The 12,721-nt window shown below is 35.9% G+C and overlaps 1 protein-coding gene across 4 annotated transcripts in view; it reads right to left on the bottom strand.

Moving 5' to 3' along the window:
- The window catches only part of CDKAL1 (CDK5 regulatory subunit associated protein 1 like 1), a 612,813-nt gene that overhangs the window by 322,518 nt on the left and 277,574 nt on the right, over positions 1-12,721 (bottom strand). For all 4 annotated transcript variants that reach the window (XM_027525190.1, XM_027525191.1, XM_027525189.1 and 1 more), the window contains one exon: positions 5,590-5,693. In XM_027525190.1, the coding sequence (XP_027380991.1) occupies positions 5,590-5,693 (104 nt within the window). The remainder of the gene's footprint in view (positions 1-5,589; positions 5,694-12,721) is intronic.

Raw genomic sequence — 12,721 nt, forward strand, 5'->3', positions numbered from 1 at the left:
AATTTCCAACTGACTAAAATGAACAGCCAGACTGATAATGTTAATCGATGCCAGAGGAACATTAGTTCCTAAAGACTACATCCTTCTCTTATGAATTTATGTGTATTAGCTAACATATCAGAGACCATAAGACAGTTCTCAATAATATCTTATTTAAGTTACCTTTCCCCAAAGCTGACCACTAAACCCTTATTCGAACACAGCCACACCCACTCATTCATGTCTACAGGTAGCTGATTTTATGCTACAAGGACAAAAATGAACAGATGGGACAGACACCTTGTAGCCCATAGAGCCTAAAACATTTATGATGTGGCCCTTTAAGAAAACATCTGCCAGCCCTGGAGTGGTGGATTTAAGGAATAGAGCAGAGAAACATTAATCAATACCAGCCAGTTCAGGCTGAATCCTAAATGTTCTGAGGAAAGAAAGGGCTCAGCAGCAAAGGACTCGTATTAAACAGGGCCCCACCTCTTACCTTCAATCCTGGCAGTTCTGCTTTTACTTTTCAAATTTCATTTGAAAAAAGAGTTGCTTTATTGCTAAGAAAACTTTATTGCTAAGAACACCACTGACTTAGAAACTCAAAGGTCTGAAGAGGCAAGAACCAAGTCAGTTATACTCTGGTCTGCTGTAGGTAACCTTTACTAACATTCTCTGACACCAAAGTAATTAATCTCAGCTTATTTAAACCAAATATCTGACAAACAGCTATTTAGGTATCAGATCCTCCTATCAAGTTATACATATTACATAAATTTATTTAGCTCTGCCATTAAAATTTCTTTTAAAAGTTATAGTTTAATGTTATATCGTGGGGGGGGTTGTAACAGTCAACAGAAGAAAAGGCCATGGAGAGACTATCTCGAAATTCTGTACATCACCATGCCAAATCACTCAGTCATGTCTGACTCTTTGTGACCCCATGGACTGTAGCCCAACAGACTCTTCTGTCCAAGGGATTCGCCAGGCAAGAATACTAGAGTGGGTTGCCATTTCCTTCCCCATACATTACAGGCTAAAGGCATTTCTATTATATTTGTCAATGTCTCTTAGAAAAGGATGTAAGCAAATAACTCTTCTTAGTATTTACAGTCTACAGACATGTGGATTTGTCATTAAAAACTAATTATCAAATTATATACATCACCCTAACTCCCTATTCTTTGGGAGAGCCAAGATTCACAAGTTGGTAAAATTATCTTTCCTCTTTTGAAACTCAATACAGTATTTCAGATAGCCTTTATTTTGTTATGGTCTATTACATATAATCCTTTAATGTAAGCTGCCTAAAATCCTTTGGTGGAAGTTGACAATGTATAAGAAATATATATATTAACATTATTAATCCTACGGAAGAAACAGATTTCTCAGTTTGAACACAGCACAAATGAAAAGATAAAAGAATAAAAGAGACATTTAAACAACTGCCATATAAATTAATAGGATGCAATTATTGGTCTCTTTTTCATCTTAGATGAAAATCAATATTCAGTATTAATTACTAAAGGTTATAAGTCAAATGCAACTTCATGTAAACCATACAACTCAACAATTTCAAGTTTATATACCAGAAAATCAAATATTGCTCATATCCTCTCTTATCCAAAAGGGCAGGAAGTAATGTTTTCCAGCTGCATTGCATAATTAATCTCATACACACTAGACAGTGTCTTTGCAAGTCTTCAAATAAAACTGAATTCATCAAATCCCAACATAAATCTCTAAATCACTAAGCATCAAGAAATTTTCTCCTTGCTCTGAATATTTCATCTTAATTTATTCACCTTTCCATAACCAGTTTATGCCACTTATCTTGTGGTAGGCGGGGGGGTGTTCAGATTTATGAGGAAGAAAAAAAAAGTAACAACACAGAAATGAGATCTAGAAAAGCACACGAGAGCTATGAAAACAGCCCATCCATCATCTCTACATTTTGATTCCAGAGACAGCAGAGAAAGGTGCTGTTTCCACACCACTCACCCAGCACACTTAAAAAGGTTTGCTCCATCACTTATACAACTGAAACTGATTGATTAGCTGCTGGAGAAAAATCAATACAAATATCCTAGAAAACACTAGCTTGTAAATTCATTCTGGCCCCAACAAAGTCCTGGTCATTGCTTGACATGTTTTTCTAGATATCTAAAATGCAACTATGTCAAACCCCAGTCCTCAAAGACTATGTCATGGCTAGGAAGTTTTAAAACCTAAAGCTCAGCACAGGTGAAGTGAGGGTGGGAGGTTTCCCAGAGGTCTGTTAGAACAAAGAGATGATACCCAGAAATTAACCTGGTAAATATCACACTCATATGCAGAACTGCCACGAAAACGACAAACACATGAGAAGGTTAAAATAGTCAATGAAAATGTAAAAAAAAAAAAAAAAGCTAGGAAACCAACAAAATGTAAACTATATATATTGTTCATAAAAAGTAAACTAAAGTTTCTATTAAAAATATAAAGTTTGTTTAATGATATCCATTCAAAAGTTAATGGGCTCCTTTTCTCATTCTTGGCAGCTGAATGCATAGTCAGTATATTTTTAGTACTTTAGGAAGCCACTTTATATTCAGAATGATTTCATGATTATTTCAGAATCTCTTCTGAATGCTCCCTTGCCTATGGGCTAGCACTAGTCTCTTCACTCATTAGATGTCTAAGAAATAAATGTTTATGAATATAAAATGTTCCATGAATATGCTATTCAGAAAGAAATTGTTACCTTATTGTATAGTCTATCACATGACAGGCAACCAGGGATATACTCCCTATCCTACAATTGGTACAGAGATTTATTAAAAAACATTTTGTGTTTGTGACACATAGTCATTTAAAAATTTAAGAAAAAGTAAGAAAAGGAATGCAATTTTCAGTTGGGAAATTTAACTTGCATTGACCTAACAGGTTTAAACCCTAAAATTTAGCAACAGCATGTTTAGATTTTTCTTCTTAAAATTCTCAAAGAACCATGTTTATTACTGATTATGGGAAAATTTAATAATGGTATAATGTAGAATTTAAGGGGCTCTGATCCTCTAAATATTCCTAATTTCTTAATGATTAAAGAATGAGATACACAAGAGTCACCAAAGAAGAAAAACAGGCTATTTCTACTATTACATTTAACTTCATAAATTATTCTTTGCAATTTAAAAACTTATCATGTATGAAACGAGTTGCCAGTCCAGGTTCGATGCACGATACTGGATGCTTGGGGCTGGTGCACTGGGACGACCCAGAGGGATGGTATGGGGAGGGAGGAGGGAGGAGGGTTCAGGAGGGGGAACACAGGTATACCTGTGGGGGATCCATTTTGATATTTGGCAAAACTAATACAATATTGTAAAGTTTAAAAATAAAATAAAATTTTAAAAAATTAAAAAAAATAAAATAAATAAAACTCATAGGAACTCTACACAACCATTATGATACCAAGGTTTGCTGCAGAACAAAAGACAATGCTGCTAACTCAATGTCTTTAAAATGTGAGCTTATAGATTGCTATTTCCTATTGTGAAATTATAAGGCCATCCTTAACATAATTTTGCATTTGTCAAACTGAGAAAACAAAAGGTGACTGTCATACTCAATAGTTCCTATCTGTAAAGACATTCTTCATAAAATATATTTTAAAAGCAAAAGAAAATGTCACATGGTTCTAATAATTAATGTTACAGATATTACAATATTCTCACTCAAAACTGGACTTCTCAAAAAAAATTAGACTTCTCTTCTTTGATTTATTTTAAATTCCTCCAGTTTAAGTCACATGCCTTCTTTATCATAAGGGCACAACCAATGACTTCATGTAAGTTATCTCAAATTCAAACAATAAGCAACACTACATGTCATACTAATGAGAAAACCATGATTTGTATACATCAAGTACCTTTGTCAGATCATGTGGCTGGAACCCAGCAGAGCACTGTTGTGAACTCAAACTCTCTTATGGCAAAGAGCATCAGATACTCACAACTTAAAATTCCCTAAACACACTGGCTTACCTAGAAAGTTAAGACCTCGGTATTTTAGTAATAGTTCCACGTATCAACCCAATGAGCCCATCAGTCCAAAAATTAGCCTTCAATCAACAAGACAATAGAAAAACATTGCACTGCACACATTTCATGGTGGGGGGACTAACCAAGCATATATGTATCTATTGATGATGATGAAAGTAATATTAAATAAATCTCTTTTAATACTTTCTCTAGAAATAGCCACTAAGTCACTGTTAACCTCTGATATATTCTCTAAGTCACTCATTTTAATCAGCAAACCCACTTGTAATTTGTATGGCTTCTAAATCAGAGTTAGTGGATAGATCATATATCTATGATCACAGTCCTAATACCTCTGTTATCCAATAGATATAGAGGAAAACAAACACCAAGTAAGAATGCCAGCAAAGGATCATTTTTCAAACAAAGTAGGCTTCTGTACAAATTCATTCCCTTTCTAAAGTATCCTTAAAGTAACCATATTGCAGAAAAGACAACCACTCAGACTTCTCTGATTAGCCAATTCACCTGGTTCTGAAACAGAACGACAAGAGTCACTGAGTTTCTATTTATTCCTTTCAGTACAAGTTGAATGTGAACAGAAGAGGGGACTCTGCTAAGAATATATAAGGAAAAAAAAATGTCCAGAAGTGTTGAATTAATCAAGAGTATTTTTCTCTTTGTTTTAAAGAGCAGTTCAAATTCATGTTGATAAAAGCCTCTCACTAAATACGTGAGTTTGTAAAACATACTTTCTGAGATTCAGGGTGTTAAGTACTGGAAGTAGCACTCTAAGTTACTTGCTAAAAGCAAAAGCACATCGCCAATAAGTATTAACCCACAAGACTATGAGACAATAGATTATCTCATGTTGGTTATAAAAACACACCAATGTTACATTAACATACAATAAACAAAGACAAAAGAGGAAATTTATGGTCATGTGTCAACACAATTGTGATTCATGTTACAAATGTCTTACTATATGCTGAGAGACATTGAGGCAATCACATTTTCCAGCAAGTGATGAATCCAAAGTAGCTGGCCACCCACACAAAGAATTACTCTCTTTAGGACTCTATACCATTACCAATCTTCACAGCTCCAACAGTCCTATGGACGAGTGGGGGTTATCTTTACTTGCTCAAAGTAAAATTTACCTTCTCTTTCCAAGATTCTTGATAATCTTTATTAGTTCCGTTTTCTAAATGGCCCAAACATTAACAAAGAGGCAGAAATCTTTAAAAAATATTTCACTCAGTCTACAAAAGTCTAATTAACACACACCAGAAGGTCATGGCTTTCATTTTTATTTTTTTGTCTTTCCCATGAAATATAAAGACAGGTGATAAATTTCAAAGTATGTCAGTTACCTTAGAGTCATAAGAAAACAGAAGAGCGGTGAAATAAAAGTTATTCAAATATCATAACCTGAATCTGATAACATCTTCTATTAGATAAGCTGAAACATTTGTAAACTCTTCAGAAAACTAAATAGGCATACACCTAAAGTGAAGTTTTACTTAGAAGACTATTAAAATTTATTAAAGAGACTGAAATCACACAGAATTCTAGAAACTCTTACCTTGAAAAGATTGTTTGGCTCTATCTACTAATTCATCAATTGGGTAACTGGCCAAATTTCCTCTGGCATGTTTAGTTTTGCAGTAGGTACAAGCATTGAGACACCTGTTCAAATGATAGTGATAAATACAGTTAAAACTTTTAAAGACACTTAACACAGGGGAAAATATCCAAAATGTACACCAAAGTGCTGTTCTAGTATCATTTGCCAGTTCATATAAGAGATGTGGAAAATGAGTATCTACCAAGCTTCATATTTATTTCCACTAGGCACAGAAATCTGCAATTTGTAATTCTTTTAAGTTTCAACTATTCAAGTATGGTTGTACAAACCACATAATACTAATTTCAAATGCACACATTAATACAGAACAAAGTTTATAAGTGCTTAAAATGGCTAATCTAAAAGAAAAAACATTCATAATTTTTAAACCAATGGAATTTGTCTATTATAAAACTAAAATTTATATATCACTTATATAAACTGCATTATTCATAAATGAAAAAGTTTTAACTTTTAACTAATGATATACGAATAAATCGGCAACATAAAATTCTCATAAGAAAATACATTCTTAATAATCTTCAGATAATATCTTTAACTCTTGGAAATCAGAAAGAAATATTAAAACAGGTCCAATGAATGCTCTTTGGGATTATATTCAACAAAGAAACCAAATGACAATATTAGTTTCAAAAAATTAAAAATAGAATTATCTCCCCAAAAACCTAAGAGATAATAAAGAATTGTCTTCTAATAACGAAAATGTTGGTTCTACTCTTATAATTTAAAAAGTTTAAATATTTTATTATAAAATTAAAAAAAAAACATTACACATAATAAAATATACTTTTGCCAAAAACATAAGTCTCAGCAACACTGAACGGAACAAAGAATAACATCTCTTCAAAGATTCAACTGCTATAATAAATAGCAAGGTTTTTAAAGACCATCACTAAGCGAATGTTTGAAAATTTCAAACTGAGAAAAATTAAACTTCTAAAAATTACAAGTAGCCAATGTGTCATTCTGTTAATATATAATTTAAAAATATATATAAATCATATAAATCATGAGGCAACAATGTAATGCTTAATTTATAATCATTTTTGCATGGAACTCTTGAGTAAAACAACACATTTGTTTTGGCAAGGATTTTTAACTTTTTAACAGACTACATTCTCTTAAAAAACTAACATCACTTTCTTCCTAAGCCATTTACACACACACAAATTGTGGTCTCTCATATGAATAGAGGTTCTGGTCCCCTAACTGTTACATGTCTTCTCTTTTGAACTTTCATCTGTTCCCTAATAAGGAAAAAAAGTAACTTTTTTTTAAACTTCTGCTTGGAAGACTAGGGCTTCACTTGTGGCTCAGCTGGTAAAAAATCTGCCTGCAATGCCGAAGGCTACCCACTCCAGTATTCTGGCCTGGAGAATTCCATGGACTGTATAGTCCATGGGATCGCAAAGAGTCGGACACGACTGAGCGACTTTCACTTTCACACTGTGGAATACTAACTTCCTTTTGCTTAGCCCTGACTGAACACCAGGCATTTTTCTTGACGTTGTACATACATTGTCCCATTTAACTCTTCTCAAATTGGGTGTTAGTGTCTCCATCTTATAGATGCTTCGAAAAAGTTAGATAACACAGTTTATTCCACAGAAATACAAAGGGGCGTAAGATATTACTGTGGTAACAACTACACACCAACTAGACAACCTAGAGTAAATAAAACCTCCTAGAAACAAACAGCCCACCAGGACTAAATCATGATTCCATTTACAACAGCACTGAAAACAATGAAATGCCGAGGAATACATTTAACCAAGAAGGTTAAAGATCTGCAGAATGAAAAGTTTAACACATTGATGAAACAAAATTTTTTTAAAAGAGCAAAGCCAAAGGCAGCTCAATTCCTAATTTCAAACGATATTACACCCCACTCCAGTACTCTTGCCTGGAAAATCCCATGGACGGAGGAGCCTGGTAGGCAGCAGTCCATGGGTTCGCACAGAGTCGGACATGACTAAGCAACTTCATTTTCACTTTTCACTTTGATGCACTGGAGAAGGAAATGGCAACCCACTCCAGTGTTCTTGCCTGGAGAATCCCAGAGATGGGGAAGCCTGGTGGGCTGCTGTCTATCGGGTCGCACAGAGTCGGAAACGACTAAAGTGACTTAGCACCAGCAGCAGTGAAAAAACAGGCATATAGGCTAATGTAAAAGAACTGAGAGTCCAGGAATAAACTCATGAATATACAGTCAACTAACATTTGACAAAAGAGCCAAGAATACTCAATACAGAAAAGACAGTCTATTCAACAAATGGTGCTGGGAAAATTGAATATTCACTTGCAAAAGCACTTACTTTTATCACTGAGAAGAATTAATAGAAAATGAATTAAAGACTTAGATGTAAAACCATAAACCATGTAAATTACAATTACAATTAAATGTAAAAACAGAAACCCCTAGAAGAAAACACAGGGAAAAAGTTCCTTGACATTGTTCTTAGCAATGATTTAATTTTGGATGACACCCAAAGCACAAATAACAGAAGCAAAAATAAACAAGCTGGACTACATCAAACGAAAAAGCTTCTGCACAGCAAAGGAAAACAATCAATGAAATGAAAAGGCAAACAACAGAACGGGGGAAATATCTGCAAGCCACACATCTGATTCAAAATATATGATTGAATTTTTGATTCATAATATATGATTATTCCATGTTTCCCTTCCGTTTAGTCACTCAGTCGTGTCAGATTCTTTGCGACCCCATGGACTACAGCACGCCAGGCCTTCCTGTCCATCACCAACTCCAGGAGTTCACCCAAACTCATGTCCTGTGAGTCACTGATGCCATTCAACCATCTCATCCTCTGTCATCCCCTTCTCCTCCTGACCTCAATCTTTCCCAACATCAGGATCTTTTCCAATGGGTCAGCTCTTTGCATCAGGTGGCCAAAGTACTGGAGTCTCAGCTTCAGCATCAGTCCTTCCAAAGAACACTCAGGAATGATCTCCTTTAGAATGGACTCGTTGGATCCCCTTCCAGTCCAAGGGACTCTCAAGAGTCTTCTCCAACACCACAGTTCAAAGCATCACTTCTTCTGTGCTTAGCTTTCTTTATAGTCCAACTCTCACATCCATACATGATTACTGGAAAAACCAGAGCTTTGACTGGATGGACCTTTGTCGGCAAAGTAATGTCTCTGCTTTTTAATATGCTGTCTAGGTTGGTCATTACTTTTCTTCCAAGGAGCAAGCATCTTTAAATTTCATGGCTGCAATCACCATCTGTAGTGATTTTGGAGCCCAAAAAATAGTCGGACACTGTTTCCCCATCTGTTTGCCATGAAGTGATGGGACCAGATGCCACGATCTTAACTTTTCTGAATGTTGAGCTTTTAGCCAACTTTTCACTCTCCTCTTTCCCTTTCATCAACAGGCTCTTTAGTTCTTCTCCACTTTCTACCATAAGGGTGGTGTCATCTGCGTATCTGAGGTTATTGATATTTCTTCTGGCAATCTTGATTACAGCTTGTGCTTCTTCCAGCCCAGAGTTTCTCATAAGGTACTCTGCATATAAGTTAAATAAGCAGGGTGATAATATACAGCCTTGATGTACTCCTTTTCCTATTTGGAACCAGTCTGTTGTTCCATGTCAAGTTCTAACTGTTGCTTCCTGACCTGCATATGGGTTTCTCAAGAGGCAGGTCAGGTGGTCTGGTATTCCCATCTCTTTTGGAATTTTCCACAGTATGTTGTGATAAGTCAAAGTCAAAGGCTTTGGCATAGCCAATAAAGCAGAAATAGATGTTTTTCTGGAACTTTCTTGCTTTTTTTGATGATCCAGCAGATGTTGACAATTTGATCTCTGGTTCCTCTGCCTTTTCTAAAATGAGCTTGAACATCTGGAAATTCACTATTCACGTATTGTTGAAGCCTAGCTTGGAGAATTTTGAGCATTACTTTACTAGCATGTGAGATGAGTGCAAATGTACGGTAGTTTGAGCATTCTTTGGCATTGCCTTTCTTTGGGATTGGAATGAAAACTGACCTTTTCCATAATAAGAGATTCATAATATCTGATTTGGGGTTAATATTCTAGATATAAAAATCCTCATACAGTTCAATAAATGATAATCGAATATTAAGATGGCTAAACACTATGACTAGACGTTTCTCTAAATACAATACTCAAGTGGTCACCAGTTGCAGGAAAAGATACTCAAGATTACTAATCATCAAGGAAATGTAAATGAAAACCACAATGAGATATCACCTCACCCTTGTTAGAATGGCTCTTATCAAAAAAACAAGAGTTGACAGCACCTGACAAAAAGTAACTTGTGCACTACTGGCAGGAATATAAATTGGTATTGCTAGCATGAAAAACATTACAGAGGTTCCTCAGAAAACTAAAAATAGAATTATCATATGATCCAGCAATTCCATTTCTGGGTGTATCTCCAAAGGAGATGAAATCACTGTCTCAAAGAGGTACGCGCAACCTCATTTTCACGGCAGAATCACCTACGAGAGCCAAATATGTAAAACAACCTGTTTCTTCAACAAAGACACGAATGAAGAAAATATGATACATTTGTATAAGGGATACTACTCAGTCATTAAAAAACATGGAAAAACTGCCATTTACACCAATGTGAATGGCTCTTGAGGGCATTATGTGAAGTGAAATAAGTCAGTCAGAAAATGAAAAATACTGTATGATCTAATTTTTGTGAAATTCAAAACCAGACAAACAAAAGCAAAACAAAAAAACAAATTCATAGAAACAAAAGACTGTTGGTGGCCAGAGGGTGGGATTTGTGAGAGGTGGGGGAAAAGAGTGAAGGTGGCCTAAAGGTACAAAATTCTAGTTATAAAATAAATTCTGGGGGTGTAATGTAGAGCATGATGACTATAGTTACCAATACTCTATTGTATATCTGAACAGCAGTAAGAAAAGAGAATTGAGAAGTTCTCATTACAAGAAAAATCTGTAATTATATAAAAGGAGGAATATTAACTTAATGTGGCAAACATCTCACAATATATACATGTATCAAATATTTATGCTTTCTATCTTAAGCTCATAAAATGTTATATGTCAATTATATCTCAGTGAAACTGTGGCAGCAGTGTTGGGGGGAGCGGAATCAGGTAAGTGGCTTGTTCAAGACATCTAACAACTAAAATTCAAAACACAAGTCCATCAAATTTCAAATTCCCTCCTACTGCCATACCAAGCTGCCTCCCCAGAATAAATGCATATCAAATATCCTCTGTGTGCATGCTAAGTTTCTTTAGTCATGTCCAACTCTTCGCAACCCTATGGACTGCAGCCCCCCAGGCACCTCTGTTCATGGGATTCTCCAGCCAAGAATACAGGAATGGATTGCCATGACCTCCTCCAGGGGATCTTCCTGACGCAGGAATCAAACCCGCATCTGTTACATCTCCCACCTTGGCGGGTGGGTTCTACCATTAGTGCCACCTGGGAAGTCCATCAAATACCTAGCTACAGACAAATGCAGATAAGATATAATAAGACAAGCAATCATCTGACATGAGATGTACAGTGATGCAGCACAGATATTCAAAGACACAGCTTTGCTCTTCATCTTGTGTATGGAAAAATGAAAGTGAAGTCACTCAGTCGTGTCTGACTCTTTGCGACCCTGTGGACTGTAGCCTGCCAGGCTCCTCCGTCCATGGGATTTTCAAAGCAAGAGGACTGAAGTGGGTTGCCATTTCCTTCTCCAGTGGATCGTCCCAACCCAGGGATCAAACCCAGGTCTCCCACATTGTAGCAGACTCTTTACCATCTGAGCCACTAGGGAAGTCCTCTTGTGTGTGGAATTGTCTGAAACCTGTTTCTCGTTCATTCTTTGGAAATCTCAGGCTAGTCTTCCTGTCCGTCCACTGGCCCAAACTTGTTATTTCACCCTTGTTGTTTACAAGAGTTCTATTTGCACCCTACAGCTGCTCTGTAGCAGAATGTGTCACTTTAGCAGAATGTGTCACTTTAGCAGAATGTGTCACTTTCTTGGTTTTGCTGTGGTTTTTAAATTCTACAGCTAAGGTCTCTCTGCCCCTCTCCTCAGTGGCTCCATGATGGGCTCGATGCTGCACACTCCACATTTATTTATCCAGGATCCCTCTGCCATTCACTCAAGTTGAACCAGGGAAAATGCTCTCTCTACCCCCTGATACTACTTCCCCTGATCTATTTCTCCAGACCCATTCTCTTATTTCTCCTACCCCCAATGCAGAGCTCCGTAAATTAAGTAGACAATCTCGATAAAAGCTGATACTATTTCTAACTTGGGCTATTTCTTGGAAGTAACTTTCTTAAGGGGTACTAGCCTAGGGGAGGGAAAGGAAAACAGAAGAGAAAAATGCATTTTAAGTATTTATTATATAAATGAATTAACACACATAAAACACTTAGAGTACTGCTGGCACCTAGTTAAGTGATCAGTAAGTACTGGTCAGTGGTTGTTCACTGTGAACAATTCTGTAAGGAAAGCATTATGCACCATCATGTTCCAGGAATACCTGACCTTCTGGAACTGATGCGTTGCTGATACGTTGACTTCAATCAACTATGGAAACCACATCATGTTTTCCTACTGGCTCACTTAATAAAGGTGGGAATGTACTCCCCATGGAAAACCAATTAGAAAAATGGACTAAAACGTTTAAATAAAACAAGGTGACTGATACTCAGAAACATTTATAATAATCAAAACGAGGCAGTAAGTATAAATGTTACATTAAGAATTCAAAATATTCTTTACTAAACTGCTCCCTCCAGAGTTAATCAGAGTTGTTGACGTGATGTATTTTTGAAGTTCTACACTCTCCATTGTATGATAGGTTCATCCCTATCTGCAGTTACCATGATAATACCTATTATTATTTAAATAAAGTGAAAATTTCTATGGAGAGTATTTCTTAAGCATGTTAAAACAGCACTAATCAAGCACTAAGTCTGCTATGTCTTACATTTAAAAAGGAGAGAGGTTTGTTACAACACACAGGAAAAATAGCCAATGCAAAATCAGAAAACAGTGAGCTATTTGATGCTCTTTGGTTTAAAAACAATCTTCTC

Source organism: Bos indicus x Bos taurus, chromosome 23 (assembly GCF_003369695.1).
Source record: "Bos indicus x Bos taurus breed Angus x Brahman F1 hybrid chromosome 23, Bos_hybrid_MaternalHap_v2.0, whole genome shotgun sequence".
NCBI classification, from domain to species: Eukaryota; Metazoa; Chordata; class Mammalia; order Artiodactyla; family Bovidae; genus Bos; species Bos indicus x Bos taurus.